Source organism: Carassius gibelio, chromosome A20, assembly GCF_023724105.1.
Source record: "Carassius gibelio isolate Cgi1373 ecotype wild population from Czech Republic chromosome A20, carGib1.2-hapl.c, whole genome shotgun sequence".
Taxonomy (NCBI): Eukaryota; Metazoa; Chordata; class Actinopteri; order Cypriniformes; family Cyprinidae; genus Carassius; species Carassius gibelio.
The window spans coordinates 22,250,298-22,272,321 of NC_068390.1; the positions used below are offsets into that span (position 1 = coordinate 22,250,298).

At 35.4% G+C, this 22,024-nt stretch overlaps 1 protein-coding gene across 3 annotated transcripts; it reads left to right on the forward strand.

The window, feature by feature from the left end:
* Positions 1-64: 64 nt before the first annotated feature.
* On the forward strand, positions 65-21,360 carry LOC127938088 (protein Mpv17). 3 transcript variants are annotated; one of them, XM_052534493.1, is made up of 8 exons: positions 65-215; positions 1,974-2,056; positions 12,850-12,965; positions 14,929-15,021; positions 16,688-16,783; positions 19,805-19,837; positions 19,929-19,981; positions 20,789-21,360. In XM_052534493.1, the coding sequence occupies exons 1-8, from the start codon at positions 190-192 to the stop codon at positions 20,856-20,858; spliced, it is 570 nt and encodes a 189-aa protein (XP_052390453.1). In that variant the 5' UTR covers positions 65-189; the 3' UTR covers positions 20,859-21,360. The 3 variants fall into 3 exon arrangements, with proteins under 3 accessions (XP_052390453.1, XP_052390455.1, XP_052390454.1); XM_052534494.1 differs by having other exon boundaries at positions 73-230; XM_052534495.1 differs by lacking the exons at positions 16,688-16,783; positions 19,805-19,837; positions 19,929-19,981; positions 20,789-21,360 and adding an exon at positions 15,577-15,929.
* Positions 21,361-22,024: the final 664 nt, after the last annotated feature.

A 22,024-nucleotide genomic window follows, 5' to 3' on the forward strand; every position in this document is an offset into this window, starting at 1 on the left:
AATTCTAACAGTTCAATAATTTCTCGAGTGGGACTTTTACTTTGAAATATATGGTTGGGTTTTGAAGCGTTTCCTTGCTTCACGCCACCTCGAGCATCACATGGTAAAATGAATGAGTTATGTATTCAGTCTATGGAATTATGTCAAACATCTCTCAGGTTGTCCTGAAACAAGTACAAACAAGACTGGATGAGTTCGTCGAGTGTGTTTAAACCGTAAGCCACATCTTTGTAAGTCTCTTGCCTTTCTCTTTAGATTCACGGGGTACTTTAAAAGCAACAGTCATAATGTTTAATTTCACCAACACCAACAGCTCTAAACACGTACTGTATCACTTCTGTTTGCGTGAAAAGGTAGGACTAAGTTACACTTCTGTCTAACTTAAGCCTCCATACGGCATGAAACTGATAACTGAAATTTTAAGAGTTATATTAGTTTTAATGGGCGTTGCGTAAGCTTGGTTACTAGACACTTGAGAGACCAATTGTATTAAATTTAAATGTATAATGGATGACACATTTTTAGTTTTGCATGCCAGGGTTTTTGTGAGAAATATGGTTTCGTAAAATATTAAAAACTTTTGTTTTTAAGTTTGGAAATTCACATCACATCACATTTTGAGCCAAATAAGCCCCGTTCACACCGCCAGTGACTCTTCTATTCGCTGTGTGTCGCTAGACTCGTGCTGGTAAAACGCTTGTGGGCGTTTCTACTTCTGCAGAGGCGGAGCCAGGGAGGGGCCAGCAACCAGTCTGGGGTGGCACCGAAATCCTCATTATTTCAATATAAAAATATGTTTGTTTATAATGTACTGGACTGTTTTAGTGCCTAAAACACAAACGAGTACAATAAATTTCTACTTAACTGTTATTGAGATATTTGTAAATTAGATAAAATAATACTGAGTGAATATGACAATTTTTGTATTATTATTATTTAATAAAGGGGGCTTACTATAGGTTTGTTGCTCATTCAGCTTCTCAAAACTCCCAAATGCTTGCTCTCCAATATTGCATACTCATGGATGAGAAAAATGTGTAAAAGGCCGGAAGTCAACAGTAGACATAATAAGAATATAAAATGAGTTATTTTATGCATTTAAATTGTTTCATTTTCGCATATTTTCTAATATAATTGCACTGTGCTCACAATTATTTGTGCATTAAATTACAAATAAAAAATACGTAACAGTTTGTGCCTTATATTGTAATCTCGAATTGCAATGAATAGTATAGATCTCTGTGAAATTTTAATACGGTACAAATAAGCTCCGCAACTGTAAACGGAACCGGTTCCCAACTTTAATAATCAGCACCGAGCATGCCTGATTTTATAAGGTTCAGTTGCACTTAAAGGGTTAGTTCACTCGAAATCGTAATTATGTTATTAATTGTTCACCCTAATGTCCTTCCAAACCAGTAAGACCTGCATTTATCTTCAGAACACAGTTTAAGATATTTTAGATTTAGTCCGAGAAGTCTCAGTCCCTCCATTGAAACTGTGTGTACATAGGGTACACTGTCCATGTCCAGAAAGGTAAGAAAAACATCATCAAAGTCCATGTGACATTAGAGGCTCAGTTAGAATATTTTGAAGCATCGAAAATACATTTTGGTCCAAAAATAGCAAAAACTACGACTATTCAGCATTGTCTTCTCTTCCGGGTCTGTTGTAAGAGAGTTCAAAACAAAGCAGTTTGTGATATCCGGTTCGTGAACGAATCATTCGATGTAAATGTAACTCCCCTCGAATGAATGCAGCCTCTTCATCTACAGGATACCGTGTTAAAAGACATGCCATTTTTGTAACATTTACAGTGTCTGCATGAAGAAAATGTTCCCCAGGAAACAAGACTAAATATTGTATTGTTTTTTTTATATATATATATATAGAATATAACTTTCAGCTATTTTTCGGCTATCTCTGAAGCAGTATTCATTGCAGTAATTTCAATAGTCCTGTGTTTTTCTTAGACTTTGTCAAATGGCGGGCCTTTGGAGATCTTATCAGGCACTGATGACCAAACATCCATGGACACTGCAGATTATAACTGCTGGTAAGTGCGACAAACTCTCCCTCCTCGACTTTTTTAGCCTGAAGTTGATGTTCCCAATTCCCTTTAGGTCAACTCAATTTCAGAAGCTACTGATAAAATATTTATCTTTCCTGTTTGCACAATCACATCTAAACAGCAAGATTGTTTTTGAGCATCAATAATAGATCAGCCATACAAACAATGAAAAGCTCTTATCAACAACAGTCTGCTTAGCTGTTTGCTAGAACTTTGTGATTGTGGGTTTTACAGGGCTGGAGTATAGATAAAGGGGGAAAATCTATTTCAAGATGCTGAACTGTTGTTTTAAATGTAAATGTTTTTAAATGTAAACTGTAGCTGAGCTAACACTGAACCAGGAATGCTCACTTAGTTTTTATTTGGAAAATAAAATGAATTTTCACCGCAATTACATCATTCTACCAGAAGATGGAAGTACAAAACAATATTGTTGAAGTTGTTATGCTGAAGACTTTTTTGTCTTAACATAGATGATGATGTCTTGATTAAAGTGTTCATATCATGATGAATCAAAATGCCCGTTACTTTTTGAGGTCATAGGTCATTGCACTGTGGAAACATAATGAATTTTTCATTATTTCATATTTCATATATACAAGTTTCAATTATTGAAACCAAGCTTTTGGAGGAAAAGTTTTTCTGAATAATTTAACTTTCTTCTTTTGTATTAAAACTGAGATTTAACAGTATTTTTTCTGAGCAACGCAGGGTGTGTGTGAAGTCGTTAGTAAATGATCACTAATTTTGCAGTTCTGGTTTTTGTGATGCCAGGGGGGGCTGAAATTACACTCCTCAGCCTTTATTTTATGTTTGATTACTGTGCATTAACTAATCAGACCCATTGGGAATCTTTTCACCTTGTTTAACAAATTGAGTGAATGTAAGTGCACTTTATTGTTAATCAATGAGCCTGCTTCAGCTGTTTGCTGTATTATGAGTCATTCAAACTGTAGTGTTAGGATTAATTGGTGCTAGACTGCCACTGGCAACTAGGCCAAAATGCCTAAAATCATCAGTGGACTCATGTTACTTAATGGTTGAGAATGTAAGTTTATGTAATCAAGATTACAGACATGAGCTATGATTCACTGCCTTTGTTTCCTCAGGAGGGAGAGGACTTGAATATTTATAGAAACTTTAGCCTTATGGGTGTAGGTTTAATATTAGACAACAAGATGCTTAAAACGAGATGGAATTGAGGTTATTTCAAAATGAAATAATAACTAAATGTTTTCTCAGTGATGTGGCCCAGCGCTTATTCGCAGAGCAAGGGACGTGAACTTACCTTCAGTTAATTCAGTTGGCATTCTTTGGCAAGATAGAAAAACTTCAGTCATGTTATAATGGGTCTACTTTTTCATATGCCAGTTTAATATAAAGAGGCAAGTTTTTGTGGGTCATTTGAGCAGGAGCTTCACGCCCTGGATGTGCATTCCACAAATCTCCATCAACTTCAAGATGCTATCCTATCAATATGGGGAAACATTTCTAAAGGATGCTTTCACCTTGTTGAATCAATGCCACTTAGAATTAAGGCAGTTCTGAAGGTGAAAGGGGGTCAAACACAGTATTAGTATGGTGTCCCTAATAATCCTTAAGGTTAGTGTATATATATATATATATATATATATATATATATATATATATATATATATATATATATATATAGATATTTAGATATAGATATATAGATTTATGCCTACACGTCATAATGGATACTCATCACATGTATCAGAATTAGGCTATTTGCTCACACGCGAGCAGCTCCGTCATCTCGGAGACATGTTCTGGCTTCGCGCTAGCCAAATTCCGCCGTGTAAATAGCAAATCTGTCATGGCACGAGCGCAACTGGCTCTTAAAGGGAATGGAAGATGAGACTCTGATTTGTTTATTGCACGTTGCGCCCAAAAAACACCCATTACTCATTAAAAGAAAAGGGACAACCCGTTTAGACCATGTGCCTGGTCGCGTCTACCGTTTTTCCATCATTAAAATAGCAAAACAGTATTTGGACACACCCTGAGTAAACCTGCGCCATGCGCTTTACACTTTAACGTTTAGATCGATAAAATAGGGCCCCTTGACTTTGCAATATTTGCCCACTCTTCTTTGCAGAACTGGTCAAGTTAATTTGATGGTGACTGTTTTTGGACTGCAGTCCTCCAGTCATTCCACATATTTTCAGTGGGTTCTGTTTGGTCTCTGACTATAGGCCATGCAATAACATTCCTCTTTTTCTCCTTGAACCACTGTGTGGTCAGTTTTGCTGTGTGCTTTGGGTCCTTGTTATGTTGGAAGCTTAACCTTCTTCCAATTGATGACTTTCTGGTAGAGGGCAGCAGATTTTCCTATTTTGGCATCCATTTTTCCTTCTATCCTGACTAGTGATCCAGTTGCTGCTACAGAGAAACATCCCATGACAGGTTATTACAACATCCACGCTTTACTGAAGGAATGCTGCTATCCGGATGGTGAGCTGTATTGGATTTCCGTCATACAAATAATTTGGTGTTGAGGCCAAATAATAAAATATTTGTTTCATCTGCCTCAGAATCTTCACGGTGTGTTTTGGCAGAGCTCAGTCATAACTGCATGGGACTTTTCTTGAGGAGTGGCTTTTTCCTTTACAACCCTACCATACAAGCCACATTTGTGGAAAATTTTTGATATTGTTGTCACATGACCAATCTTTGTCATGAATTTCTGCAACTACTTCATAGTTGCTGTAGGCCTCTTGGTCGCCTCTCTGACCAGTTTCTTAATGCACTTTCATCCAGTTTGGAGTGACATCCTGAACAAGGGAGATCTGTGTTGTATCAAATACCTTCTACTTCGTAATATTAGACTTCATTGTGCTTCTAGGTATTAATATAAGCCTTAGAATTTTTTTGTGTCCATCTCCTGACTTCTGCCTGTTCACAACTTTATCCTGGAGATCCTTTGATGGGTGACCCAAAGTTGATTGTTTGCTTCAATTGCACTACCAAGGACAAAAATGCTCCAGGAAAGCTCTTTTCATGTTGAGATAATCAAAATGACCACAGCTGATTACAGCTGAAAGTCAAATGGCTTTGTGTGCCATTGAGAAGGTGATTAGCTACACCTGATTGAGTTCACAAATGATTTTTAGGAAGGGGTTGATCAGTGATCTTACATGTTGGTGTTATATCCTTCACTTGGATTGGAGTAAATACAGCTGGATGAAAAGCTGCAAAGCAACAGAATGTGATTATTTCAAAGGGGGTGATTCTCTTCTATACCCACTGTAGATGTACATTAAAATTACTCAATTCTCTATATTCACTTTGTAGGGTACTACATGGTGATAAGAATGTACCCATTATTTCTGCAATTCCATTTTTTAGTGGCACAGAAATTACTCCGCTTTAACTGATGCACTTGGTTGAAGTGAGAAATGAATTTATTTATAATAGATACAGATGTGAAGAGGAAGAGATTAATTAACAAATTAATAAATGAATGAAAGGAGGGGATGAAGGTGCTACATTTCTGTTTTCAAGTCATAATCCGTGCTAAATGTAGAACCGAAAAAAATCAATGTCATCCAAATAGGGCAAATCTGAACGTATGTGGCTTGAATGTGTTTATTGTACCGCAGGTAAGCCATGTCACACCGGTCTCATCAGCTAAATGGCTAGGGTTGCCAGAGCCCACTGCTGGTCCCTGTGGAGAACATGCTGGCTGCAAATATGTCCCTGCCAAATTGATCACAGATAATTTCACCAAGAACAAGATGCGTCAATCAGGGCTGTTCTTCCCTAGAGACTCTCGCTCAAGGACAGACGGTGGAAAGTGTTGTGCTGACATCAGCAAATTTCAAGATGCATTTAGCATAGATGAGTGACATACTCCAGTTGGCACAAGATACAGGACAGATTGCACCTGAGTGTGTGGTAAATTGCATTTTATTTGGCACAACATAATGACTAAACCATGTTTATGGTTGGATGGGGTCGTCTTTGTTAATATAGATAAATTGACCTTTTTGCTTCTGAAATTTATGGTTTTTAGTTCATTGTAATCAGAGACCTGGAATATAACTTTTAAGCACCTATTTGTCATGGTTGGTGGTCTAAAGATGAAAGAAAAATTAGAATTTGTTATTTCAAATAAATTGTGTTCTTTTAAACTGTCTAATAATAAGAGTATTCTGGAAAAAAAAAAACCTGTATCACAGTTTCCCTCCAAAAAGGAGTAATTCCAAAAAATATTTTTTTAAAAAATCTTTAAATGTACAAGACTCCAGTACACAATTTAACATCTTGGGAAATTTTCATTTTGGGTTCAGCAGTTCTGTTTCCAGCATTGATAGCATTAATTGCTGGGCAACTCAATGTTGTCATCATATGAATAAATTGTAGTTGTTAATGTAATAAGAGACATAGAATATAACTTTTAACCACCTGTTTTCATGGTTTTGATTCCAAAGATGAATGAAACAGTAAAAGGGTCTTCTTAGGACAGTCTATTATTAACAGATGTTTACTCTTCAGTGCTTATCAACCTTTTAACGTCAAGTTTAACCAAGAAGTGTAAAACATAAGTATTTATTATCACCTCACAACATGTTGTTAGCTTTCACCTAGCCTTTGCCCTCCTGTCTGCCTGGTCCTGCCAACCATGATCAATAGGTGGGTGCTGTTTTGATAAGATGACCCAATAAAAGCATGGCAAAGGTTCCTACGCTTTTTCCAGTCCTACTATCCTGGATTATTAGTCTTTCCTTGACATTTTATGAAAAGGTTAGGTCACTTAAAAGGGGCTACGTTGCCTCGCAGGGCTCTATCGTTAATGCAGAATGTCCTTTGTAAACCATGATATTTGGGCAAGTGCGAGGAAGCAGCTGTCTTCTACTTTTAAAGGAAGTTGCATTTTTTTTTGCGTGGCTCTATTTCTCTTCCCTGGCAGTTCTGTATTTGACTGGAGAATCATTTTTTAAGGATCCTGCAATTTAGCCAGTCAAGGTGCTGCATTATGAGTGGCAGACACTGCCTGTGTTTAGAAATCAGGGGGTGTTGATGTAGAAACACTGCTGTCACCGTAAAAAGCTTGACTTTATATAGTTGTCATTAGTTTTATATTGTATTCTATAGTTAGGCTATAGTTATTCCGAAAATAACAATATTTATAATACAGCTGATAATTGATATGATGGTTCATTATTTTTATATATTTTTAAATATATTATTTTTGTTATAAATAAAATCTTAAAAATAAATATTTATATTATTCTGTTGTTCTTTTTACAATTATTATTTTCATTGTATTATTCCTCTGTAGAGCTCAGAAGATCTTCATTATCTCAACTTCAAAGGTTTGCGAACTTGTTGCCTACTCAGGGCGTTCTGTGAACTCAGTTTTTTTTCTAAAGAGACCGATAATCTAGAAGCAGTGTTAGTCTCACAAACCCACTGCTGGTACCATTAGTCCAGTGCCTGTGTATACACTTAGTCATGTCATAACACTGACTCACTATGTCAGTGTTTGTGTTTGTGGTGGAGCACAAGGACGATGCTCAGAAGTCATTGTAGTTTGTAAATTGCAATCGGAGATTCTTCAGAAAAGGCTTCATGCACTGTGTTTGTGTGGGGTTGAGTGAGAGCGTGACACAGTCTTTCTGTTTGTGGATCCCCCTGCTGTGTCCGTTAACAACCTGCTGGAGAGAGACCAGAGTTCCCAGCATCCTCCTGTCCAAGGCATTTCATCTCACTGCCCTCCTGGTATGGCGTGCTGTGTACAATAGTGGTTTCTCTCCAGGTCGCTATGTGATTTGAACAATGACCTCACTTATCAGAAGTTGATTCACCAAGGTTCTATTGCATCAGAATAGTTTAAGATATCTTATGTTGTGGAGTGCCTGTTGTTGCCCAATATATTTGTTTTAGTTTAGGTTATTGTTTATTGTTTTTAAATGGTCTCCGTCTTTTGTTTTGTTATTTTATTTTATATACTTTACTGTATTTATTTCGGTACTAAAATATGCCATTTCAGCACTACAAAATTCATGATATGCCAGTAGTGTATAATTATAGTATAATTTAATATACCATGCCCATTACGTTTTACTAATGAGATTAAGATTAATTTTAAACCTATTTCAAATTTGCCTTTTATAGCAAAGATCCTTGAGAAAAATGTGCTACTGCTGTTACAGAGTTTCCTAGATGCGAATAGTAGTATCGCATGACATTTTACTATCTGTTGACTCTGGGTCAGTTTTGTGCTTTTAGACTTGAGTGCAGCTAGAACAGTATGTGGCCATCTATGGACATTACTTTTGTTGCTTTAAATCTTTTCTTACAGACAGAACTTTTTCAGTTGGCATTTGAGGCTCTGTCTTAGTTTCTATTACCTGTGGTGTTCCCCAAGGTTCCATTTTGGCCCCATCTCTACGTTTGATAATAGGAGGCATGGAGTGTCTTTTCACTTGTATGCAGATGACACTCAAATAATGCCTTTGAAACATACTGACAGGAAAGGTTTAGAAACCTTTGCTTGATTGTCTAAACTTGTCTAAACAATACAAGTCCTTAATGCGAGTTTTCTTAAACCTTAATGCGAGTAAAATGGAAGCTATTGTGTCTGGGCCTTCTGTAGTAAAAACTACTGTTAATGTTGCCAGTCTGAAAATCAAAATGACTGTGAAAAATCTGGGAGTTATTTTGGATTCCTCTTTTAAGTATGACACACATATGAACACAGTACGTTACTTCAAGCTTTTTCACCTGAAACGTTTGTCTAGAGTAGTCTTTTCTATCCCCCACAGATCTTGAAAGAGTTACACATGCTTTCATTTTATCTCGCTTGGATTATTGTATTTATATCCTGGAATATCCCAGTCTTCTATTACAAGGCTTCAGATGGTTCAAAACAATGCAGCGTGATTTTTAACTGCAGTACTGCAAACGTTACGGTTGAACCACTGATGGCAGATGGACTATTCTGACAACGCTTTTCATACTTTTCTGGACTTCTGACAGTGTAAATTACTTGGCAGTCTATGGGACAATCACAAGCCTCACAGTTAAATATCTAAAATTATGTTTTTCCCGAAGAAGAGAAAAGCTTTTACTGGTTTGGAATGACATGAGAGTAAGCGATTAATGACAAAATTTTCATTTTGGGGTGGAGTATCCCTTTAACTGATTGCCGGTGAGTAATAGAGTTGATTTCAAAATACTGGGTCTCATTCACTAATAATTGCATACAATTTTCTTATTCATACACACATTTGAACTTCTCACGAGAACTTTCCGCCCAATTCACAACACGTGCGTACGCACGAGCTTGTTCTTAAACTCGTTCTTCTGTTAGTGAATTTGGAGTCTTCTAAATGAGCGCCCGCGTGCACGAGGTTAGTAATTAGCATAATTCACGCCCAAACCATCTCCATATAAGGGCTTTCCACAAATAGGCACTTGTACATAGAAAGACAATTATGGCACCGAAACAAAAGACAAAGAAAAATAACTTTAACGATAATGAACGTGAGGAAGCCAGGAAAAATTTGTTATTTAAAAGTGTATCCACTGGCATAATGGGCACAGGTAAAAAAAGGAAGCATGGGTTAAACACAGACTTGGAGATAAGGTGGTATAGGGTGAGAGCGGTTGGTGATGTGGCTGAAGTGTGGTTCCAGTGAGTTGCATAAATCAATGAGGACTTCTCTGGGCAACCTAAAGCGACTGAACAGCCATTCGTCAGTCTCCGCGAACATATCTGTGCGCTCTCTAAAGACGCGCTCTCTCCTTAGAGCATGCGCCGCGATGTCTTCAAGCAGTACCAAGTGTGCCATGCCTCTAAACACAAGATGAGACACATTAATCACCGTATATATAAGTATAGATCAGGTGATTGTTGTTTGGACCTCTAAAATATATATATATATATATATATATATATATATATATATATATATATATATATATATATATATATATATATATATATATATATATATATATATATATATAAAATTGGAACTGTAATTATAATGTATCAATAAAATCTAATTATATGTAGGGTTCTTAACACATGCTTATAAGGCCCCGGTTGTACATGATTATTGCGTAAGTGTGGTATAAGTTGTTCTTGAATCTTTTCGTACATTTAGGATAAATTTTAGTACAAAAGTTTTTGATGAATCATGATTTATTCGTGAAAACGTCCGTACGCACATTTCACGCAAAAATCTGTGCCTACGCATATTTAGTGAATGAGACCCACTGTTTTTAAATCTCAAAATGGTCTTGCAGCCTCATACTTGTCTGATCGTGCATTTCCAGTTGTCGGACCTAGGCTCTGGAATAGCCTCCTCTTACCTCTGAGATCTGTGACCTCTGTACATGAGTTCTTCTTGCCAGGGCATTTAACAAATCTTAATTATGTTTTCAATTCATTATGTGTTCCTGTTTTTTTTTTTTTTTCTTTATCACATATCTTAGTCTTATACTTTGTAAAGCTCAGTGGTGTTGTGTTTATTTGTACTTGTATAAATAAATGAATGAAACAAACAACTTTTAAAACAATTTAGTATTAAAGTATTTTGTGTTAAATTGTAATGAATAATTTTTTATTAACATTTAAATCAGTTATGATTATTTCACTCTTCAGGTTATTTTTGTTTTTCAAAAAAAAAGTTTTTATGGTTTCTTCATTATCATCTCCTCTGTGTGAATATAGATAAATGGACTTTTTTCTTTGGAAAATGCTGTTTTCTTGATAGCTGAAATCAGAAAACTGGAATAACTTTAACATTCCTATTTTCATGGTTATGGCTCTAAAGATGAAAGCAAATGTAAAAAGGGTCTTCCCAGGACAGTAAAAAAAAAAGAAAGAAATCTTCTTTGTGGTGAGTTCCATTGGTTTTGGTTTCTTTTATTGAGGTTTGTATTCATTTTGGGTTTCCCATACTGGTCAATGTCCAGTGTTTATGCACACATGCATAATGCATGGCTCTATTTGCTGCCCTCATGGCTTTGACTGCAGGTGATCGAAATGTGTGTGAAGAGAAAGGAGACCTGTGACATTTCCAGGAGTTGGGAGGAAACCGCTCTGTCAATGTGATTGGCACACAGTGTGTGTTTCTTGTGCATGTGTGTGTGTGTGTACCTGTATGTGTGCAAGTGATGAATTGCAGTCTATCTAAAGCTTACCATCACTCATATTCAACAGCTTCTGTTCATTCAGTGTTTCCTCAAGGATGAATGGATAAAACTCTTCAAACTCAAACACTTTCAAGCTCTAGGGTGTTGGGAGGTCTCCCTTGGTTTAGTTGCTTACACTTTGAGATGAAGTTATACATGGATTCACTTGTAGTCTCAGTGGACAGTACTAAATTCGTGGCCTAATGGTTAGAGAGTCGGACTCCCAATCGAAGGGTTGTGAGTTCGAGTCCCAGGACGGCAGGAATTGTGGGTGGGGTGAGTGCATGTACAGTGCTCTCTCCACCCACAATACCACGACTTAGGTGCCCTTGAGCAACTGCTCCCTGGGCGCCGCAGCATAAATGACTGGGTGTGTGTTCACAGTGTGTGTGTGTGTGTGTGTTCACTGCTCTGTGTGTGTGCACTTCGGATGGGTTAAATGCAGAGCACAAATTCTGAGTATGGGTCACCATACTTGGCTGAATGTCACGTCACTTAAAGGATTTTCAAGTATGTCAGAGGGAGCATGTCTAATTTTATTTTGAAATACCTTGCATCTTTGTCAGGGTAGATTGTGGAACTTTTGATACTGGTTTTGATGAATAAATAAGAGTTTGGTTTTACTTTCTGCAATGACTTAAATGTAGCCGTAGTTATCTCAGAAATATATTGCATGGCTTGTCTGACTAAACATGTTTTACAGGATGACATCTGTCCCTGCTATTAGGAAATAGCCCCCTTTGGTGTTCGTAAGGGGATCTTCATGCAATGTGAAATAAACAATGTGACATTTAAAGGTCATTGTGGGGTGAATTTTTGGATTTCTTGAAGTCTTTGCGCTGTTGTTTTACTATAATTATGGACTCAATTATTTTGAGTCCTTTGCTGTTATTTTTATACATTTAGTAATGAATATGTGTTCGAAACATTGTAGAAGAATAATTAAGGTTTAAAAAGTATGAACATGTAATTGGTAAACTGGCAAAAAAAAAAAAAAAATTTAATCCAAATAAATTTTTGTACAATTTACTAAAATGTATTCTGAATTGTCAGAATTAATGTTACATGATCCTTCAGATCTAATCATTTTAATCTATGCTGATTTAGTGCCCAAGAAACATTTTTTATTGTTATCTTTCTTAAATATTTCTTATGGAAACATATAGTATTTTTCTATTTATATTTTTTCATTCCTTAATATTTCTTTGAAAAATATGAACTGCATTTATTTAAAATAGAAGTCTTTTTTGACATTATAAATGTATTTTTCTTTGTTCACATGCATTTTTTTTGCTAAATAATAGTTATAATATAAAAGAAGACCCCAATCTTTTGGAAGTTAGTGTGAATGATACCGTAAAGGTCACAAAAATTCAAAATTTGTTATCTTTTGCAGCTTAGTAGATCAACCAAAGACCTTGTATGGCACATCTCATTTCTCAGTTAGTGAATGGGGTGGCAGAAATTTGAATGAGTGTTTCGTGTCAGTTGTCCTTGGCGTGGTTACCTGGGTGCAGGCTTTCACGCTGGGCAATGGGGGCAAAAAAAAAACCCAAATGGCACCCCCTCTCTCTCTCCCTCCTTCATTTTCACTCCCTCTCTTCCAGGCTCTCTGGTGGGTGTGGGTGATGTCATCTCCCAGCAGCTGATTGAGCGCCGTGGGCTGGCCAATCACAGCATAAGACGCACCACCAAGATGATGAGCATCGGCTTCTTCTTTGTCGTAAGTCTCCTGTGATTCTGTGTTTCATTTGCATATGTGTTTCTCTTGAGATTCTCCAGCTTTGTTACTTTGCACTAATGTAATTTAAAAATACTGTAGGAGCAAGAGAGTTCAAACTGAGCTTTGAAACTCTGCATGGGTGTCATTCTGTGAAAGTAAAATTAAGATTTGTAGATTTGTCTTCATTTGTTATAAAATTTAGATTTTTTTTTTGTGTCTTTTGTAATTTTTTATATTCTTAAAAAAAGAAGAAAAAGAAAAGCTTTTAATGGAGAAAGATAATTTTTGGCACAGAATGGTATATATATATTAAAAGGTATTTTTTTCTGTGATGGCAAAGCTGAATTATCGGCATCATTACTCCAGTTCTTAAGTGTCACATGATCCTTCAGAAATCATTCTAATATCCTGATGTGGTACTCAAAACAGTATTTTATTAGTAACAAATGTTGACTACATTTTCCAGGGAGATGAATACAAAGATAAAAAGAACAGCATTTAAATCAAATCAAAATCTCTTGTACATTATAAATGTACATTATAAATACTTTTTGCTCATTATGATCCTGAATTAATGCATACTGAATTTAATTTTTTTTTTTTTTTTTTTTTTTTTTAAATGGTAGTGAATACCACAATATTTATTTTTGTATTATACATTTTGAATGAAGACAATGTAAAAGATTTAGGGCTACAATAACCTTGCAAACATTTGGTCAAATTCTGAGATTTTTTCATTCTCCAAAGGGCTTGTTATTTCAACCTTATTTTTTTTTTTTTGCAGATGAAATCAGATTATATTTTATCAAGTCCCTGGGTTAACAAGCAAACCATTGGCTCCTTGCTTTAAATAAAATAATAATACAGCTTCAAAAAGGCAAACAATAAAAAATTAAATTCTTGATGAACTCAAATGATTACAGATCTGTTATTTTATGACCATTACAGATAATATGTGTAGGGGTGTCATTTGTTGGAACAGGTAATGAAGTTGCAGATCAAAATGATTGGCATGCACACAGTGATTGATATATTAACCCCCCCCCCCCCCCCCCCCACACACACACACACACACAAAGCACTAATGCACTAGTTCTGTCCAAATGACTTAAAGTCTAATCTGCAAATGGCCTGTATGATTCAAAGCTTTTACAAGCCTGAGCACATTTGATTCAGCCTTTTAAACATCAGATCTTCATTGTTATTATTAGTGCAGTAAAATCTGTTTCACTGCTGTTAGAACAAAAGACTGAACTGCAGGTCAGAACTTCAGGTGAAGTTCGTCCTGCATCTCCTGAAATGAAATCTGATTTTTTTTTTGCTTGAGCAATAATTATATTGCATCTCTGACGTTCTGTTTGCAGTATAGGGTTATAGGCTGTATCAATCAACCAATTTAAGCAGAAGCTCAGTATTAATCATTTTATGTCATATAGCATAATTTTTTTTGCTAAAAGGAAGGGAAAGAATGCAGAAAGACAATATATAGCTGCTGTATATTCACTGTACACTGTAAAAATTAAAAAAGGTCTTCTCAAATGAAGTGCACAGCTGTCGGTATGCATATGCATATGCATAATTTGCCATTGGTGGGTGATCTTACACTGATGCTGCTAAACTGCAAATTATAATTGCATTAAAAGAGAGATTTAGCAAAGACTTCAGTTGTCACTGTCACATTCATTTGGCTAAAACACCCCCGGGAGACTTTGTTTGACACATTTATTGATCAGTTTGCTAATCAGTCCCAAGCTGAAACCACACTGGGAAACAAAGGAAAGCTCATTAATTCACAGAGGATTGGAGCTAATTACAGCCTGCTGTTTCATAATCACATCGTGAACAAATAAAACCACTGGCACGGCCTCAAGATTCGGAGCTCGTGTTTATGATTGTTTACTGAAGTGTTTAAAGTGCTACACATATGTGAGATGAGTTTGATGAAGTTTTCTGTGTCTTAAAGGGTCCAGTGGTGGGTGGATGGTATAAGGTGCTGGACAAACTGGTAACAGGTGGTACTAAAAGTGCAGCTCTGAAGAAAATGCTTGCTGACCAGGTGAGGCATGTGCTGTGTATTGCAGTAATTGTTTTGTGTGTGTGTGAACTACATGTTATTAATTTATTCATAGTTACAGTAGTACATATTTGTGTATTACAAGACAAAACATTGAGATCAATTCACCAAAAGAATACATTATTCCTATAGATAGATTGATAATCTGAGTTCAAATCTGGCATGTATCATTTTTTCATGCTGTTCTCCCTTTTCACCCCATAATTTCCTCTTCTCTCTCCACTACAGTATTAATAAAATAAAGTCAGACCTCAACATTCGGTATATTACAAAATATCTTTGGTAATAAATACACACATGTTTTCCTTAGAACTGACTGTTGTGGGGGTTTTTTTGTGTGTTTTTTTGGGAGTATGCAGACACATGTAAAGTGCTTAGGAGCTTCTATTTATTGCTGTTGCTACGTGCTTTATCCCTTTTGGGTATCTCATCTGAGCCCTCCTTTCATGCATGTCAAGTAATCCATCCTCTGATAGGCAGGCAAACAGAGTGTTTGCGTAAGTCATTGTTTACATGATTGGTGGAATGAATTTACAGGATGAAGCGGACAAAGGCACACAAGACAGGCCCTCTCCCCATCACCGGATTACACCCAAACAACAGCGCTTCCAACGCCAGCCTGCTCGCCCACATTTATCCAGAAAAGAGATTCTAGGGCTATTTTTAGAGACCCACTTTCTAAATTTCTTAAAGCCTGTACGGCTAGTGAGAAGTTGTGTGTGTGGTTGCTTTCATCTGTAGATATAATATTTTGTTTATTGGGAGGCGTACAAAGGCTTATTAAACCTTAAAGAGTTCTTCAGGTGTTATTGGTTCAGGTGTTATTGGATATTTCAGATAGCTATTAAGAATGATTTATTCATAATATTTTACAAAAAAGACAAAGACTCCCACAGTCAGGTAGCAGGTACTATATATATATATATATATATATATATATATATATATATATATATATATATATATATATATATATATATATATATATATATATATATATATATATATATATATATATATATATATAATTATTATTTTTTTCAATGGGTTTGCTAAACGCTATACTTGCTATAGTAAAAACAATAAATTATGCATAATTACATGTAACTAATCCTAATCAATACCATATAGTAAGTACATGTAGTTAATTAGTATAACTCAGTACTTAAATGTATAATTTCACTCTAACAAAGTGAAAACATTTTTTTTATATATTTCTTCTATGCTACCTCGCCACTTCAACTTTGGAAACAAAAAAAACACTGTGGACTTTGTATACAAAAGGAATTGCAAACGGGCTGTTTTCAGTCTGATTGGTTTCTGTAACAAATCTATTTGGGATGTCCTTTGGAAAACCCAAAAGCGATCTAGTGTGCTAATAATAAATGGATGCATCAGTCTGTCATTGTGTCCTTGATAACTTTCAGCATGTTCTATGCATATTTCAACAGATGTGAAAATGTGAGACAGTAGTCTATAAATAAACAATTAGGTTGGATTAGAAGTATAATGGTATTAATTATGAACATTTAACTTGATTTATCATGTACATTTATGTGTCATCTAAAAATGAATGTGAAGGCTTCTCTGAAGTAGATATCAGTGAGATAGAGATAAGTGTTCTAACCAGATCTTTGTATATCCACAGGTGGGCTTTGCTCCATGTTTCTTGGGTGCTTTTCTGGGAATTTCCGGAGCGCTCAGTGGACTGACCGTAAAAGAGAATGTGGTCAAACTCAAGAGGGTCAGTTGTCATCACAAACTTGAATTAAATACAAGTATTGTGACAACATGAAAAAAAAAAAAGCTTTTTTTCACAGAACCTGAAACTTTTGGATTATTATTATGTTAATTATTTGTATAATATTAACTTTTATATTCATTTTCTTCTAAATATAGAATAATATAACATCTAAAATAAAATATTGCATAATATTCCTTATTTATATAAAACCACTATATACACCAAAACTCCTCTCAAATTGTGATTTAAGTTACACCAACAATTATAAATGCACTGGCCTAAAGGTGTTTTTTTTTATCCCAGAGTGCCCTGGCTGCCAGTGTGCATGCATTGAAATACCATCAGTTGTCCTGAAAGTCCACTCACACACCAGATTTCTGTCTTGTGACCCTTAAATTGGCCCTTCATAATTTCTGCTGATGGGGATTGTGGGGATGGAGGGCCGCAAGGAGTGACTCATGGGCTTGTAGGAACAACGGATGATGCAGTATTGTCTCTTTGAGTGGTGCCATTAATTATTGATGTAGGAAAGGTGTCAGAGTTGAAATGAGGCTGAAAGGTCAGTCACCTAAATGTCAGAAATGACAGAAATCTAATGATAAATGCGCTCATTAACCCAAACGGGAGAAATGTGAGCTGAAAAACAATCACTAAAAACACATTTAGTGAGGCTACTTTGTGACTCGTCTTAAAGAATAGCACTCCGATCCATTAAAACATGTTTCATCCCTGTTGGTTATTAGTAGGGCTGTTTTTGGTTTAAACAGGTCCTCTGGAGCTGATTAAAACTCATGGTGTGACGGTGTCCACCGTTGTTTCTAATGACTATAGTTCAGGCAATTGGGTGAACAAGAGTGACGGATCACTCAGATCACAGTTCGGATGATACTTGCAGCAGTGCCCTTTAAGGCAGAGCTAAATGACACCCTGATGCTGGAATGGCAGCTTTTGGTGCTCATTAGTCAGTAACTTAGTGGTTAAGGCTCTGGTGGAGTAATGCAAAGGTCATGAGTTTGATCTCAGGTTGGATGGCCTGAATTGGACAGTTCATGTGTGAACCTGTATTCTGATTGTGTCTAACACTTAACCCGGATGGTGTCTTTAGGGAAACTGCTTCACTTAGTGAACTGAATGTCGCTTTAGATCAAATGCACCTGCTAAATGAAAAGAAACCTTAACCTCATCTGGATTTTTCATTGGATGTTGCTATTATTCAATGATCAGTATAATGTCTTTTTCTTTCCTTTTTTTATTTATTTTACTTTTTTGTTGCTTTTTTCCACTTTCATTTTGTTGCTTTTTATTATTATTTTTCTTTGTTTTTTTTTTCAGTTTCTTTTCTTTTTACATCTCTTTTCTTTTTCTTGTTCTTTTTTTTGCTTTTTTCTCTTCTTTTTGTTTTTCTCTTTACCTTTCCTTTTTCTTTTTATTCTTTGTCTGATTCTTTATTTCCTTTTCCACCTCTGTTTCCTTATGTTCAAAATGTTCTTTCATTCATTCTTTCTGTTCACATTTTCTTTTTATTTCTTTCTTTCTTCTGTTCATTCATTCGTTAATTCCTCCATCCTTCCTTCCAAACTTTCAACTTTCCAAACTTTCAATCAAGAGTTCTTGGAAATATTCTGAAGTTAAACATTTTGCTATAAAACTGAAATTCAACAATTATGGACTGAATTAATTTAATATTTAATTTTTACTATATAATAAATAATTTTCAATGTGATAATGTTTTTTTTTAGGGTGAAGTGTGTAATTTCTGTGCCAGTAGTGGCAGCAAATTAAACTGCAAAAAAAAAAAAATACAATTAAAACAAATAACAGTTACATCATCCTTAAGGAGAGAAAATTAAATGTTAGTCATTTAATATAATTAAATTATTATTATTCAACTTACATATTACATGTAAATTACATGAATAAAATACATTATATTTCATAAAAATACACAGCAAATCTCCATTTACTCAACATAACTCTACCTACACTTAACACAAGTGTACACAACTGGCTAAGACATAAAGTCACTAAAACCATTTATGTTGCCTGCATAGTCTGTAGAGTCAGGTTTTATTACTTTAACCTACTTTAACAAAAAGCAAAGTGGATGCAACACCATCATCGGAAGTTAGACTAGAGAGTGGCCCCACTGTTTTTATTGGATGGAATAGTTAAGTGTGCATTAGCTTGCAGAAAATGATTAGAACCAAAAACTCACACAAAAATCATTATTCTCTTCATGAGCCATTTGATGCTCTATAATCTGGTTCTATAACAGAGAGATCATTGTCATAATGAAGTGACAAGAATGCAGCACATTTGTGTCTTTGGGGTTGTTCTTAAAAATTGCCAACAGCTTTCTATCAGTGGGTAGATTCCAGACCATTCAGGCTGGTCTTTGATGTTGCTTACTTCTGAAGATACAGCATATTAGCATCCCTGTTGTGTTCTGTGTCTTTGTGTATTCCAAACGGTCCAAAAAAAATGAAAGGTCTGTGCTCCTGAGGGGCTAAATTCCTGTGATGTCAAGCTCAGGAGAAACAATATAATGACGTCTCGGCCCCGCGGTAGTTTCACCCCAGGTGGCCGGTTCCTTGTTCATTCTTAATTAGAAACTGTTAAGGCAAAGAGTACAAACAGAAAGAGCACAAGTTTCAAATACTGGCTTCTTTTACACACTCAATCTCACTAAGTTGACCTTTCAAAAGATGGCACTAGAAGGGAAAGGCCCCTCGCGTTCCAGATGACTTGATTTTTATATGGCACCAGAGAAAGGAGGGTGTTGACTTTTGCTTGATGCAGTGGGACTGAATTATGGAGCTTTCAAAAAACTATTTTGTGTCTGGAAGAAGATTCAAATGATAATGAAAACAAGGAGTAATAACCACTCAGAATGGTTTTATCTATTTTATCGCCCTGACATATGGGCAATACAAAATAACAATAATTAAATAATTATTATTATTTAAAATTAATATTTTTGTCAGTTTATATATTTACTCTGCATTTTCCGTATCCCAATAGGACTACATGGATGCTTTGATCTCCAATTACTATGTAAGTGTTTTCCTGCTGTGCTTGAAAATCTTTTCTTTTGTTGTTGATTCAGTAATGTTCTATGTAATACAACGTCTCTTCATTTCTCCAGCTTTGGCCTCCGGTGCAGATTGCCAATTTTTATTTCATCCCCCTCCACCACAGGTAAAACCACCCTTTTTAACCTCAAAAGTCAAGTGATCATTAATAATGAGAATGTGTCCATTCTAGCAGGGCGCTTTGGGTTAGTTCACCCAAAAATTCTAATTCTGTCATTAATTACTCAGCCTTAGTCCTAAACCCGTAAGACCTCTGTTCATCTTTAGAACACAAATTAAGATATTTTGGATGAATTCTGAGAGCTCTCTGACCCTCTTATAGACAGCAATATAATTACCACGATCAAGGTCCAGAAACATAGCAAGGAGATTGGTAAAATAATCCATGTGACATCAGGGATTCAATCGTAATTTTACCAAGCTACAAGAATACTTTTTGTATGTAAATAAAACAAAAATAATGACTTTATTCAACTATTTGTCGCCTCCACATCACCCTGGGGCCATTCTGGAGAGTATCCACTGAACGCAAACTGCGTTTTCTATTCTGTGAGACGCAGCTGACATGAAGACAAATTGTTGAATAATAACGTTATTTTAGTTTTCCTTGTGTATAAAAAGTCTTCTCGTAGCTTTGTTTTTTGTTGTTGTAACTTGATACTTATTACTTGAATCTTTGTTATTGTAAGTAGGAGATTTTTTGTAAATAAAAGCTTGTTAATTTTTTTTATTTTCTCTCTCTTTCTCTGTATACACACATATACACACACACACACAGACCTAAAAACCATCTGGATTTGTATTGTTTTCTGTATTAATGTTTTAAGACATGAATGTGATATTTGCATTTGGCCACATTCATTTTAAATAAACGAGTTTAATACAGTTCTATGTTTATTCTTGTGTTTTTCAGAATGGCTGTTGTTCAGATCGTGGCTGTTGCCTGGAACGCTTACCTTTCCTGGAAAGCCAATAAGATTTAATGAAATGCCCGACATTGACCACTACCTCACACATGGGAACATTTTTGTTTGTAGTTTTTTTTAATAGTTGATTTTTATCAAATAAATGTAGTAGCCTATTCACACACAGGTGCAAAAAGCTTACAGTTTTCTTAACACAGGTCAAAGTTGACAGTATCATAATTCTGACCTCTGACATTGTATTAATATTTGAAATTGATTTTTTTTGTGTGTGATATAGATTCTGAATGTATATTAATTCAGCACATTTGATTTATGTCCATTTTTTTTTTACCAGTGTTTAGATGGTGAATTTTGGTTTGTCAGTAACTAACAGCAGGCCTGTTTATTACAGGATGTGAATCCTTTTTGAGTCATTTTTTTTGTCTTCTGTGGTCACAATAATTAGGTTTAAGGAACATGTGATTGACAGACATGTAAAGTTATGGATGTTATGTCTTCTACTGAGGCATTGGATTTAGAAACACAATAAAAAGCTGTGTATAAAATACATCTTTCACACAAGCCAGAAAATTCATTTCCTTTATTTCTAATGCATTTTACAACTATATGATTCAAAGTGCTGAAAAATCATGACAAATTCAAAGGACATAAAAATTATGCATTACATTAAAACACCACATAACACATCAACACCCTAAATTAAAAGTCAAAGAATACAAATAGGTTTTTAAACACACCTATAAGAAATATATTGGCTCTCTGTATTTTTGTCTCTTCACACTGATCAGGAATGTAAAGCCATGTTTAGGATTTTCCTTCAAGAGCGTGTCAGGCTTATGTATATATATATATATATATCTCAGCATGTCCAGCTAATGCTTCATCTCTCCAGGGAATTGATGGGTAGCCAGAAACAATAGTCAACAGTGACTAAACCTCTGCATCTGGCTGATGAATAATTTTTTATTTTTTTTATTCACACCAGGAAAGTTAACTAGTTCACTTGAAATGGTCTGGACCAAATACAATGTTTATTTTTTTGTTTGGTGTGGTTCGCTTTCACACTGCCCTTTTTGCAAGTTAACAAGAAATCGTAAACAAACCTACACTTGTGCTAAATTCATGCATTTATTGGACAGAAATTCTCAAGCAGGGAAAACAGGAAGTGCAAAAACAGGTATTCATGGAGATCTTTTGTTGTGCAAATTTTATTATTTTACTTA

Bases quoted from the DNA above. Each gene is read 5' to 3' on its own strand.
- LOC127938088 (XM_052534493.1), top strand. From the start codon at position 190: ATGAGTTCGTCGAGTGTGTTTAAACC. The intron at 216-1,973 runs GTAAGCCACATC...TGTTTTTCTTAG, and splicing joins TCGTCGAGTGTGTTTAAACC to ACTTTGTCAAATGGCGGGCC. The intron at 16,784-19,804 runs GTCAGTTGTCAT...GTATCCCAATAG, and splicing joins ATGTGGTCAAACTCAAGAGG to GACTACATGGATGCTTTGAT.